The sequence below is a fragment of the Triticum aestivum genome, chromosome 5D (genome assembly GCF_018294505.1).
Source record: "Triticum aestivum cultivar Chinese Spring chromosome 5D, IWGSC CS RefSeq v2.1, whole genome shotgun sequence".
In the NCBI taxonomy this organism is placed as follows: Eukaryota; Viridiplantae; Streptophyta; class Magnoliopsida; order Poales; family Poaceae; genus Triticum; species Triticum aestivum.
Window position 1 is genome coordinate 325,148,813 of NC_057808.1, and position 12,791 is coordinate 325,161,603.

The 12,791-nt window shown below is 43.2% G+C and overlaps 2 protein-coding genes and 1 pseudogene across 2 annotated transcripts; 1 reads left to right on the top strand and 2 right to left on the bottom strand.

Moving 5' to 3' along the window:
* Positions 1-793: 793 nt before the first annotated feature.
* On the bottom strand, positions 794-1,877 carry LOC123124787 (heat shock protein 21, chloroplastic). Its single transcript, XM_044545342.1, has 2 exons — positions 1,558-1,877; positions 794-1,450 (listed from the first exon to the last, which is right to left on the bottom strand). Exons 1-2 carry the CDS (start codon positions 1,790-1,792, stop codon positions 1,011-1,013), a joined length of 675 nt encoding a protein of 224 aa, XP_044401277.1. The 5' UTR covers positions 1,793-1,877; the 3' UTR covers positions 794-1,010.
* A 2,885-nt stretch (positions 1,878-4,762) lies between these two features.
* On the bottom strand, positions 4,763-5,723 carry LOC123124788 (26.7 kDa heat shock protein, chloroplastic). Its single transcript, XM_044545343.1, has 2 exons — positions 5,429-5,723; positions 4,763-5,352 (listed from the first exon to the last, which is right to left on the bottom strand). Exons 1-2 carry the CDS (start codon positions 5,652-5,654, stop codon positions 4,967-4,969), a joined length of 612 nt encoding a protein of 203 aa, XP_044401278.1. The 5' UTR covers positions 5,655-5,723; the 3' UTR covers positions 4,763-4,966.
* A 1,948-nt stretch (positions 5,724-7,671) lies between these two features.
* On the top strand, positions 7,672-10,822 carry LOC123120556 (zinc finger MYM-type protein 1-like; annotated as a pseudogene).
* Positions 10,823-12,791: the final 1,969 nt, after the last annotated feature.

Here is a 12,791-nt window from a genome sequence, read left to right on the forward strand (position 1 = left end):
CGCGCCTCTCACAACCTAGGCGGCAGTGCGGCAACTCCCCATCTAATCTTGTCTGCCGGTGTTTCTATTGTCGCTTTGTCCCTTCTTCTTGTTATATGGATTGTTATATGCGTCGTGGCTTTCTGTCTTGATCCTCCATCTCTGGTTCCTATCGATGATGGTTGTCGTCTTTTGTCGGGGAGCATGTGATGTTTGCATCCCCCGACTTAGTATGCTGGATCTGGTGCGTTCTCCAGACCCTTTCTGATGTTTCCTTCTACAAGGTGGTGATTTACCCTATAGACCGCAATGCGGACGTCTTCTGCTCTGCATCACCTACTTCCCGACTGCCGATTTTACAAACTCCTATGTTTCAACAAGTTTTTTCGCAGATGGAGGCTCAGAGGCGACATCGAGTTTTGCGTACACTGTATTCATCGATGGATCTAGGAGGAAGAAGACTTCAACAACCCCAGGGACTTGGATGCATTTTTTAATTTTTGTAAGTGTGTTTTTATAATGATATCTGATCCTTAATGGTATAGCCATTGGTCTTTCAGGAAATAAATGATTTTGCGAATTTCAAACCAAGATCTCATACGCACACGATAGCACACACCACAACGTCAACTTCTTAGCGTCCGTGGGGTCCCAGTTTTCGCAAATCATCCCCTTGAAGGAAGCTTGTGGCCGTGGACCTGAGAAACTGCGCCTCGAGGTGGTGAGCTAAGTGATAGTGCCGGGCTGGCCCTCCTGAAGGCTCATTTGGATTGGAATTAGTGATGGAGCACCAAATCATCCGGGCCACTGGATCGGGAGAAATGAACGGACTATATTAATTTCTGAAGTGCTGTAAAAGAGCTCAATTTTGAACAAACAATCTCCATACGCACACGACAGCGCACACCACAACGAGCGGTGCATCACTCATTTCAAACATAAGCTGCTTATTTCGCAAAAGAAGAACGGGAAAGAACGGGAAAGTGAGTACACGAAAAGGGGAAAACGCACTGAAGTTCGGTTTGGGCCGGTCACTTCTGATTTTTCGGTGAGGCGCCATTACCTTGGGCATTGTTTGAGCTCGGCTTGTCTTGGGCTGGCGTGTTCTGGGCCGTGGTTTTCTTCCCAAACCCGACTGGTTTTTTGATGCCACGGTTGTCGGCTTTGCCGATGGTGATCTCCAGCATCCCGGCCTTGAGCTCCGCGGTGACGTCCTCGCTGTTGTATTCCTTCGTCATGAGAAGCCTGACGTGGAAGGAGCCCACCCCGTGCACCTCCACCGGCGACTCCTCGCGGCCGCCGGCCCCGGTGCCAGCCTTCCTCTTGATCTCGAGCATGTCCTCGCCGGCGGTGATCTCGAGGTCGTTCTCCGAGAGCCCGGGCACCTGGAGCCATATCTTGACGTGCTTCTCCTCCTCCTTGATGTCCCACCGCTCCTTGCTGTCCGGCGGTTGCACGGGGTACAGCAGGGCTGAACACACACACATACACACACATAAGAGTTCAGATTTCAACAGCTATGAACGAGACTACTATTTGACATGCATGATGGATGAATGTGGAGGGCGTCTCACGTACCGGTGGGGGGGATGCTGAACACCGGCAGCTGTTTCTCCGGGTGAGCGCGGAGTACCACAGACGTCGGCCGGCCGCACTTGACGGCGAGAGAATTAGGGAACGCCGTCGCTGTCGCCGGCCTCCAAGAGCGGCTGGCCGACGTGCCGGAAGAAGACGGCAGAACGGGCGAGCGACTCATAGGGGTGCAAGACGCAACAACAACCGTCGACATTAGACCCGCGACGCTAGCTTGCATCTATCACTGCCTTATCCTGATGCTGGATCGGAATGCGGGAACTATCTCGGAAGAAGGCTAAGAGTTGGTTTAATGCATGCCAATTCTTGGCTACTAGTGTGAGGTGGTTCGAATTTATACTACACATATGGAAGCCAGGCCCTGATGGAAGCGTATGCATAGAGCGAGGTAGCAGGACTGCAGGAGTGTCGGCTGGCCGTTTCATGAATAACCTTTGCTTGTCGGATAGGGAGGGAATAAAGAGAGAAGAAAACAGATCGGGCCGACCGGGACGCTGCTTATTTGGTAGGTAAAGTGATGATTCTTCGGGTGGATGGATGCTAATCTTGTTGATGCAGCAAACTGGGCATAGCTCAAGATGGTTATGTTGTTTGCAGTGGACCAACTTCTAGACTTTAACATCAGTGCTTGCATTTTCTGGATTTATTTCAGACTTTTTGATTGATATTAGTTTAACAGGAAGAGATGTTCGGTCGAATATGAAGCGTCTATGTTCATAGAGATGAGTATGCGTGCAGTGGCGGCACCAGGATGTGGCCACGCCCCGGGCCGCCCAGGCAGCCAGTGTACAGTGACGCACTGTATCTACAGTGTTCTGTACAATACACGAAGGCAGCTGCTCTCACGCCCCAGGCAGCGGCCCGGGCTGCCTGGGGTCTGTCTCCGCCGCTGTGTGCGTGTATATGAGCATCCTCAAATGTATTGTATTCTAAAAAAAATCTTCACGATACATGACTGCCAAAAGAAAAGATTTCGCTACAAATCGAACGACTGATTTTTTAGCATGGCAAATCAGACTTTTTTATGGCAAATTTAGTTATCGTGAGGATGACAATATTTTAAAGCAAGCATAGCAAATCCTTTGTCGTGTTCGGTGTTTTGTCAGGATTTGCCATGCTTGTAAAAGGAATTTGACATCCTCGGGCCAACTGAATTTGCCATAAAAACATCTTATTTGCCATGGTTAAAAATCGGACGTCGGATTTTTAACATTACCTATAGTGACATGGAGTGTGGAGGTGGCAGGGTGTTAGTTTGTTGGCATTTGGAGGATGTTTCCTATCTCCAATTTGCAGCTCTACTGTCTTGTCTTTTCAGAAGTAGACGACAAGCACTGTGTTTTTCATTTTAATCCCAATCTAACTTTTATTAGATCAACAAAACATCGGATACAGCCATGTAATGGGATAACTAAACTCATAGATTCAGAAACGATACTAATCAAAGAGAAGGTTATAACCAAGATCATACACCTTAAAATTGTTTCCACTTCGAATACGTTGTCATTTTGCCAACATACCTCTCGCCCACGATGGACAACATAAAAAATTCAGCCATTAAAGTACATGCAAAGACTCTATAATGGATTAAATCCCGTCGAATGACTACAACATAGACCATCACGTATGATGGACATTGACAACGACACCAAGCATATTGGTGAGGGTACCCCCCTGATAGAGAAATAGCCGCACCTCAATATCATCATACCATGGCGAGGACCTTGGTCGTAAAGACTCAAAAGAAGAGCTTGTTGAACGAAGATAACGATCTCACCGATGATGACCATGAAGCTATGGCGAAAAACAACACAATGAACCAACATGTCGCGTATGAAGAACGACGGGAGCTTAAACACCCAAGCTCCTCAGCAATGTGGGATCAAGCCCTCGTTGTCAATGTGCATCGGAGGATAGGGATCACTTGCTTCTTCATATGCACCTCGGCTCAAAAACTTTTGCGTGCTATCGGTGTGCACCCAAGCTTATCTCCCATCGATCGCTTTTGGTCACCGCCGACGCCACAAGGTTTGCAACCTCTATTCGCCCCCTTAATCTTTTACTAGTGCTTTGGAAGCTTTGGGATGCCAGGAACTCTAAGGTGCTATGTGGGATCAACGCTAACACCAACACCGTGCTCGCAAACATCATTATCGACATAACTCCCTGGTCCCATAGGCTTAGAAAACAAGTGCCTGTGGCGGGATTTCTTCCCTTCAAGGTAGTCGTGGTCTCGTAAAAAAGAAGAATGGAATATATTTAGGCTGGGAGCCCCCCCCCCTTGAAAATTTCAAAAATAGTGGGAACAACCTCCACAGGGATGAGACTGGAGTCAGAGAACTTTTATTCGTGACAACAAGGCCATAACCGCCGGGGTGATATTGTCTCGCAACATGAAATGCTGATCAAAGAGATGGGAATCCCTTCTTCTTCGTCCACTACGCCAGAGCAATGTCCGGCAGCGAATAGGAGGGCTATTGATCTGGAGGTAGGGGCTAGGTTTTTTTACGTCCTGCACCAAGCGAACTAAACTAGACATAAGCATTTGATTGATCGATTCAGCAATGTGTTTGGTTATGTACTTTGAATTGTTTTTTAATATGTACCTGTAAGTCATAAAATTTATGGTTAGGATACATATTCTGTTCGATTGTCTATAGATGAATGTCATGATAAAGGTAGCTACCATGACAGACCCTTGCAATACATTTCTGTAATCCCTAAGAAATAATTATCACAAACAACTCATTCAGAGTTTATAACATTCAAGCTACCATACTTTCATGGTACCGTGCAACTCTTGTGATATCTCATCTATGGCTATTGAGAGTGGAGATGAAGGAAGTTCCTCAACTAGCAACTCTCATCAAAGATAAGCCTTCCTCGTGAATCCTCTCCCTTATTTTATTTTTATTTTTTTAGAACAGGAGGAAGACCCCGACCTCTGCATCTGGCCGTAGCCCATGGTAAAGCTAGCTCCTACATGTCCCTCCACCTAACGAGCTTATTTTACTTGGATCTTCATCATTAGATAATTTCCTATTTTAGTCTTTTCTTTGACTTGTTGACATTGGTTGGACCTTCATCGAGTGGACATGACTTTGACAAATTGTCAACCGACGTGACATAGGGGTGGGGAGTCGTAGACTCACAAACACAACAAATACCTTTTTACATAGCAAAACAAATGTTCAGTTTGATCAATAATTGTATTCATGGTTGGAAAACAAGTGATACATGATACATGCATAATACTTGACCTTATTTAAGTAGGAACAAAAGTACATATGAAGACGTATTTCATGGGTCTCTTGGACAATTTCTCCCTCGATGCAATGGACGTCAACGTACGTAGAGATGTCCATGCGTATGCTGCATTATGCAAGCAGTAGTTCTACTTGACGTCGATGTTGACATTGATCCTCCTGCGTGCGCACTCCATGACTTTACGAATGTGAACCTTCAGAACGCCGGAGGCGAGCTCCGCCTTGATGGTCTCCTTGTTGTAGCCCGCCGGGACGAGTAGCCGCGCGTACATGTCACCGTCGTGCGCTGCCGCTCCGGCCGCGTCCTTGGATATCCCGCTGGCGATAGCGTCTGCCCTCGCAGCCTCTATCTCCGCCTTGGTCTTCATCTTCCGTATGACGAGCACGTCCTCGTCCAGCTCCACGACGAGGTCCTCCTTGGACAGGCCCGGCACCTCGAACCACATGCTCACGGTGTCGGCCCTCTCCTGTATCCCCCACCGCTCCCCCTGCGGCGACCCGGGGTGCAGCAGAGCTAACCAACATAATTTCGTTGTGTGAGTGACATGACGATCAGTGTGGTGCACGGAATATAAATAAAGTTATCTTACCGACGGGAGAGATGCCGAACGGCGGCAAATCCGTCTTTGGTACGTGCTGATCCCCTTTTGGGTTGCTTGCACAGCACACGGAGGAAGGCCTGGACTGCCGCTGGAAACAAGGGAGAGCGACCGCGGTAGCCTTCCCCGTCGTCGGTGGAAACCGATTGCCGGAGGAGAGCGATGGTGCGGCCGCCGGACGGCCGCTCAGGAGGGAGCAAGAGATGACCGTCGACATTGCAGCTGCTTGTCTGTAGTAAGATCAAGTAGCTAGGGAAGACAAGGTGATGGTCAAGTTGGTCCTTATGAAATGGGATGCATTTCGAGGGCCCTCTTATACGGTTAGTAGCGCGGATGCCAAGCCACCTTTTTGCTCGGCGACGCAGGGAATAAAGTGGTGCGGTTGCTTGGGCAGTTGCTGCGAATGATACCAATCTTGTCGTCGGAGGAAGAAGAATATGACAGGGTGGTGTTTTGTTCTTCCTTTTTTTCGCAACCCCTCATTTGATCCAGATCGATGAGTGTGAGTTACTGGCACATTTGGCTTAACCAACTCATTACATTAAAAAAGACAATACTCCTTTTTTGAACAAGACGGTGCTCAATCATTAGAAAGTAGAATATTACTACTATCTCCCTCCGTCTCTGGAAAGAAGACCTACAATTTTTATTTGAAGTCAAATGATGCATAGTATTATCAAGTTTGTAGGAAAACCCATTAGCAATTACAATCTGAAATAGATAATATGAAAAATATTTCATTGTTCATCTAATGATATTAATTTTATATCGTAGTTTTTGATAGCTTTTGCTACAAACTTCAAACTTAGTCAATCATTACATCATTTGACTTCAGAAAAAAAATGTAGTAGGTCTTTTTTTAGAGGCAGAGGGAGTACATCATATCGACCTCGGATCTTTGTGGTAACCCATGATCTCTCGCAAAAAAATTATGACCTTCTCTTTGGGTTTTGGTGCTAGTGTCACAAACAAAACACACCCGTAACAAGTTTAGAATCATTTGGATCTCGCATTGTTACTTTACAAAAGCAGTTGTGCATCATTCACGCAAGACACAACCTCTCAAACTCTTGCGAGATACAACGGCCCAAACAAAGTCTTTCCTACCAAGTTTTTTTTTCAAGGAAAAAAACATTGGTGCCAAGTTAATTAATTGCCCAACTACAAAACGTATTTAAGGAAATCATTTTTTGCAACAAGGCAAAACATTTACCATTTCATAATATAATTATCTTTTTTGCGAAAATCATTGCTTCCTAAAAAACATTTTGGCCCTAGGGTCGCCCGCGGGCGACCTGAGGGTAACAACGGTTTTCGTCGGGCCATGCTCCCCAACCCCCCTTTCCATCGCTAGTTCTGATCATTTGACCTTTAACATTTCTTGATTACACTGCGTTCTACAGGTCAGATCCTAGTTTTTCGAGACAAGTTCGAGGTTTGTGAGCTCACTGATTTGGGCTTTGTTGGGGGTACCGTTCACATATGACAACAAAAGAGGTGGAGTTGCAAATGTCAAAGTGCTTGAAGATAGAGCAACATCAACATTGATTGGAGATTGTTTTTCCTATTGCTTCAGTCCTCCACCCTTACTTCACCTAGATTGGACCATTGTCTTCTACTTGTGCGAAGCGAAGCTGATTCAGGAATAAGACCAGAGAAATATTTGTGGGAGAGGGAGCGACACTTCCCGAGGTCATATCCAACACGCTGGCCAAAGCTAGTCAGAAACGGAACCTAGGCGAGATGTCCATTACATTAATATAGGACACTAATCTTTCTTTTCTGAACAAGATGGTGCTCAGTCATTTGAAAGTAGAATATTACTACTCCCTTCGTCTCTGAAAAAGAAGTCCTGCAATTTTTGTTTGAAGTCAAATAATGCATAGATGATCAAGTTTGTAGGAAAACCCATTAACAATTACAATCTGAAATAGATAGTATGAAAATATTCCAGTGTGTATCTAATGATATTAATTTGATATCGTAGCTTTTGATAGCTTTTGCTATAAACTTAGTCAAACTTTACATCATTTGACTTCAAAAATAATAATTTGTAGTAGGTCTTTTCTTAGAGGCGTGGGTATCGACCTCGGATCTGTGTGGTAACCCATGATCTTCTCCATTCGGTTTCGGTGCTAGTGTGACAAACAAAACATAGGTGCAACAAGTTTAGAATCATTTCGACCTCACAGTTGTTACTTTAGAAAAGCAGCTAGGCATCATCAGGCCCGTCGATGGCCAAGGCCAAATTGGCCGACCGCACAGGGCCCCAAAATTTGGGGGGCCCCAGTCCAGGAATCTGTATGTATACATATATATATATATATATATAAGGCCCAATAAAAAATGCATTCCCAAGCAGCCAGGCAGGCCATATACACGTACGCATGCAGTGCAGCCTTCCAGCCCGTAGTTTCTCTAACCCCCATCGCTTAGCAATTTTAGCATCCGATCTAATCCCAATGACCTAATTGATCAGCGCTCGTGAACGACGAGAAGGCACACAGGGGCGACGGCGGCTGGGTGCCTGGGTGACGGCAATAGAGCAAGGCAACGGCGGCAGAGCAAACACGCCAGTTCAGCCTTTCGTACGCGGCCGCCGGCCACAGAAGCCCCACGGCAGATCATTCATCCCTCGCCGGCATAATTCCTTGTAGACAAAACCCTATTTTTATTTTGCCAGCGTAGGCATTAGGTGGTAAACTATTTTTTGTTAAACAATATTTTCTAATATTTCATCTGGGTGAAGTCTTTATCTATTTTCTTAGCTATACAGTGCTACAATTTCTAGAGTTTGAATTGACTCAGATTACTTTTTGTTTCATTGAACAGAAATATTCATGCATCCAGGGAGGAAGTATGATTCTGGTACTTCGAAGCGTAGGAAGAAACAAAAGCTAGAAGAAGATGCTCGGACCCAAAAGGGCGCTCTCGATAAATTTGTTGTGAAAGAACCTCAAAGCAATTTTGAAAACCAAACTCCTGATGCTAATATTGATGATGCACATGGTGGTGATCCAGTAGAGGTTGAGGCTCACATTGCAGAATCTGATGAACATGATGATACTAACACTGTAGTCGAAGGTGATGATTCTATTCATGTTGATGAAGGTGATGATGCTAATATTGTTGCTGAAGGTAATGTTGCTGATAACATTAATAATTCTGTTCAACCGGATATATTTGATCCAAGAACTTGGGATGCACTTGATCCTACAATGATTGATATTTTGGCGCAAAGTGGTCCTAAAAGAGACCCTTGAGCATGGTCGTACAGACAAATTTGGTAGAAGGTTTTCTGCATTATCGTACACTAGAGTTCTCTCGAATGGAGAAAAGTGTGATAGAGAGTGGCTTGTGTACAGCAAAGATCTTGACAAAGTATTTTGTTTTTGCTGCAAATTATTTAGGAAGGGACATGTTAGAGGCCAATTAGCAAATGATGGCTGGCATCATCTTATCAGTAGACTCAAAGAGCATGAAAATGGCAGAGAACATGTCACAAATATGAGTACTTGGTATGACTTGTGATTCAGGTTGGAGAAGAATCAAACAATTGATAAAGTTGCTCAGCAAGAACTTGAAAAAGAAAGGGAGCATTGGAGAAAAGTTTTGCTCAGGATTCTTTTGATTGTGAAATTTCTTGCGGAACATAATATAGCATTTCGTGGCAGTAATAGCAAGGTGTACCAAGATAGCAATGGGAATTTCTTAGGATTGGTTCAAATGTTGGCTGAATTTGACCCAGTTATAAAAGAACATGTTGACCGCATCACAAATGATAAAATCCGTGATCATTATCTTGGTCCTTCCATCCAGAATGAACTAATAAATTTGCTCGCTGTTGCAATCAGGTCTGAAATCATTAGAAAGGTAAAAGAAGCAAAGTACTTCTCTGTTTTACTTGACTGTACTCCCGATGCAAGCCACCAAGAGTAGATGTCTTTGATAATTAGGTATGTTGATGCATCTTCTGGTTCTTTTTGCATTGAGGAATCATTCTTAGGTTTTTTGGATGTGAATGATACCACCGGGCAAGGATTGTTTGATGTTCTAAAAAATGAATTGAAAAGTCTTGACCTTGATATTGATAATCTGAGAGGGCAGGGATATGATAATGGGTCAAATATGAAAGGAAGACATCAAGGGGTAAAAAGTAAAGTTTTGGAAATAAACCGGAGAGCTTTTTATTCGGCTTGTGGTTGCCATAGTCTAAATTTGACATTATGTGATATGGCAAAGTCTTGTCGTAAAGCATCTGATTTTTTTGGCATTATTCAACGCATCTACACAACATTTGCTAATTCTACTAAAAGATGGCAAATTCTCAAAAATAATATAACAGGAGTAACACTCAAGTCATTGTCAGCTACTCGTTGGGAGAGTCGTGTTGATAGTGTTAAGGCTATAAGGATTCAACTACCAGAAATAAGGGAGGCTTTACTACAAGTGGCTGAAAATGATAAAGATCCATCGACAAGTAGTGAAGCTCAATCATTGGCAGAAAATGATCTTTGTGGCTTTGAATTCTTAGTGTCAATAATCATATGGTATGAAATATTATCAGCTATTAATTTGATCAGCAAAGAGTTGCAGTCAAAGGATATGCTTATTGATATCGCAATTGAGTCTGTAAAGGGCTTGATTTCCTTCTTCTCCAAGTACAGAGAATCTGGCTTTTCAAAAGCATTGGAAGATGCAAAAAAAATTGCAATGGAGATGGATATTGATCCAGAGTTCCGCACCAAGCGTCAAATCAAGAGGAAAAGGCAATTTGGTGAGGGTGCAGATGATCCATCTATTGTTTCACAATCGGCAGAGGAGTCATTTAGGGTCAATTATTTTCTGCATATTGTTGATCAAGCTATAGTTTCACTTAACACGAGATTTCAACAGTATGAAGGGTATGAAAAAATATTTGGTTTCTTGTTTACTTCAGATAGGATGCGATCCTTGGATGATAAGAGTTTGTTGGCTGCTTGTGTTAATCTTGAAGGTGCACTTAAGAGTGGAGAAAACAAAGATATTGATGGACTTGAGTTGTGTTGCGAGCTACTTTTTCTCCAAGACTCACTTCAGAAATCTATGGGCCCACTTGATATTGTGAATTTTTTGAAGAAGCGCTCCTTAATCTATCCTAATGTTGTTATTGCATACAGAATTTTGTTAACCATTCCTGTGACGGTTGCATCCGCAGAAAGGAGCTTTTCTAAACTCACGTTGTTGAAATCCTACTTGCGTTCTACTATGTCACAAGAAAGACTCAATGGATTGGCAACTATAGCACTTGAAAATGATATCTTGGAGAAGATTAATTATGAAGATTTGATCGAAGATTTCATTTCAAGAAATACTAGAAGAATGTTCCTTTTTGGTAGAAAATGAGGTCAGTTTAGAAGTTTACTCCTTTAGCACCATGTTTACTATTTTACCATGAGTATTTGATATATTTCCTAAATATTGTACCAAAGCTGACATATTTGAAGTTAAATAATTAAGGAGAGTATGCTTTACTTACATTAGTTCTTCAACTATATGGTTTAAAAAAAATTAGGGCCCTATTTTGATTTTTGTCCCGGGCCCCCAAATTTCTGGAGACGGCCCTGGGCATCATTCACGCAAGACGCAACCTCTCAAACTCTTGCTAGTGTACAACACAGACAAAGCACTCCTACCAAGTTCTTTTTTGAGTAAAAAAATATTTGTGCCAAGTTAATTAGTTGCCCAGCTACAAATATAGTTCAGGTATTCAAGGAAACGTTTTTTGCAACAAGGTAAAACATTTACCATTTCATAATATAATTGTCTTTCCCTTCTTCTTTTTTTGCAAAAACCATTGCTTCCTAAAAAATATTTTGGCCTAGGACCGCCCCGCGGGCGACTTGGGGGCAACAAGGGTTCTCGCCGGGCCATCCTCTCCAGCCCACCTTTCCGTCACTAGTTCTGATCATCTGACTTTTTAACATTTCTCGATTACATTGCATTCTCTAGGTCAAATGCTAGTTTTTGAGACAAGTTCGAGGTTTGTGAGCTCACTAATTTGGACTTTCTTGGGGTATTGTCCACATATGACAACAAAAGAGGTGGAGCTACAAGTCTCAAAGTGCGTGTAGACATCGCAACATCAAACGTTGATTGGAGAAATTTGTTTCCTGTTGCTTCATCCTCCACCTTACTTCGCCTAGATTGGACCATTGTCCTCTACTTGTGCGAGGCAAAGCTGATTCGGGAATAAGGCCGGGGAAAATGCGGAGATATGTGATTATGTGGGAGAGGGAGCGACACTGCCTAAGGTCATCTCCAACAAGTGGGTTGAGGCTGGTCATAAACGGAACCTAGGAGAGATGGCGCGTTCTCTTGGGAAGGTGATGAATGGTTTGCACCAATGGAGCCGCACTAACTTTAGTAATGTCACTGCAGAGATTGAGAAATCCCCATCAAGGTTAGGAACTTAATGAACACGAATGCGGATCGTGCTGAACCGAGAAAGGAGGAAGATAAAATAAATGAAATATTGTACCATGAGGAGATGAGGTGGCTACATCGTTCAAAGATCTTATGGCTGAAAGAAGGAGACCAAAATACTCATTTTTTTCATTCATAGTTTGTTTGGTGGGCGAGAAAATAATAATATAAAGAAGCTAGGAGATCCCAATGAAAATGAACATACATGACATGCAATGGCTCATGTCGCGAATCAATATTTTCAGAAGATATTCACAGCTGACCATTCACTTGATTATGCGCAAATTATACTACTCATGCAGGCTCGGGTTACTTGGAAGTAAATGCTTGTTTGTGTGCTGAATTTTTAGATCAAGAAATCTCTAATGCGCTTTTTTGGGAGGCCACGGGCCTTGATGGATTTCCATCATGGTTCTTTCAATGGAATTGGGCGATGGTTAGAACATATGTGATTAATGTCGTAAAAGAATTTATTCGTATGGGAACTATGCCTGATGGTGTGAATGACACCTTGATTGTTTTAATTCCAAAAGTCCCAAGTCCAGTCAAGCTAATGAATTTTCAGCCAATAAGCCTCTGAAATCTTATTTATGAAGTTGTTGCTAAATGTTTGGTAAATAGGCTTGGGCCTCTTTAGGCAGATGCAAAAGATTTGTTTAGTCATAGATGGTTTGACTAGATTATGACATATGTCACTACCGTGAGATATTCCGTAAGATTAAATGGAACAATCTTGGATTTGTTTGCACCATCGGGCTACGACAAGGTGATCCACTATCCCCTTATATTTATGTTTGTGGCCGATGGTTTATTTGCTTTACTTGATTGTGTTGTTTCTAGTGGCACTAATGCTCCTATAAAAATTTGTCGAAGAGCCCCCAGATTTCCC

Coding starts and splice junctions, on each gene's coding strand:
- LOC123124787 (XM_044545342.1), bottom strand. CDS start 1,792: ATGCAAGCTAGCGTCGCGGGTCTAATGTCGACGGTTGTTGTTGCGTCT. Junction 1,451..1,557: donor GTTCAGCATCCCCCCCACCG/GTACGTGAGACG, acceptor GTGTGTGTTCAG/CCCTGCTGTACCCCGTGCAA.
- LOC123124788 (XM_044545343.1), bottom strand. CDS start 5,654: ATGTCGACGGTCATCTCTTGCTCCCTCCTGAGCGGCCGTCCGGCGGCC. Junction 5,353..5,428: donor GTTCGGCATCTCTCCCGTCG/GTAAGATAACTT, acceptor TATGTTGGTTAG/CTCTGCTGCACCCCGGGTCG.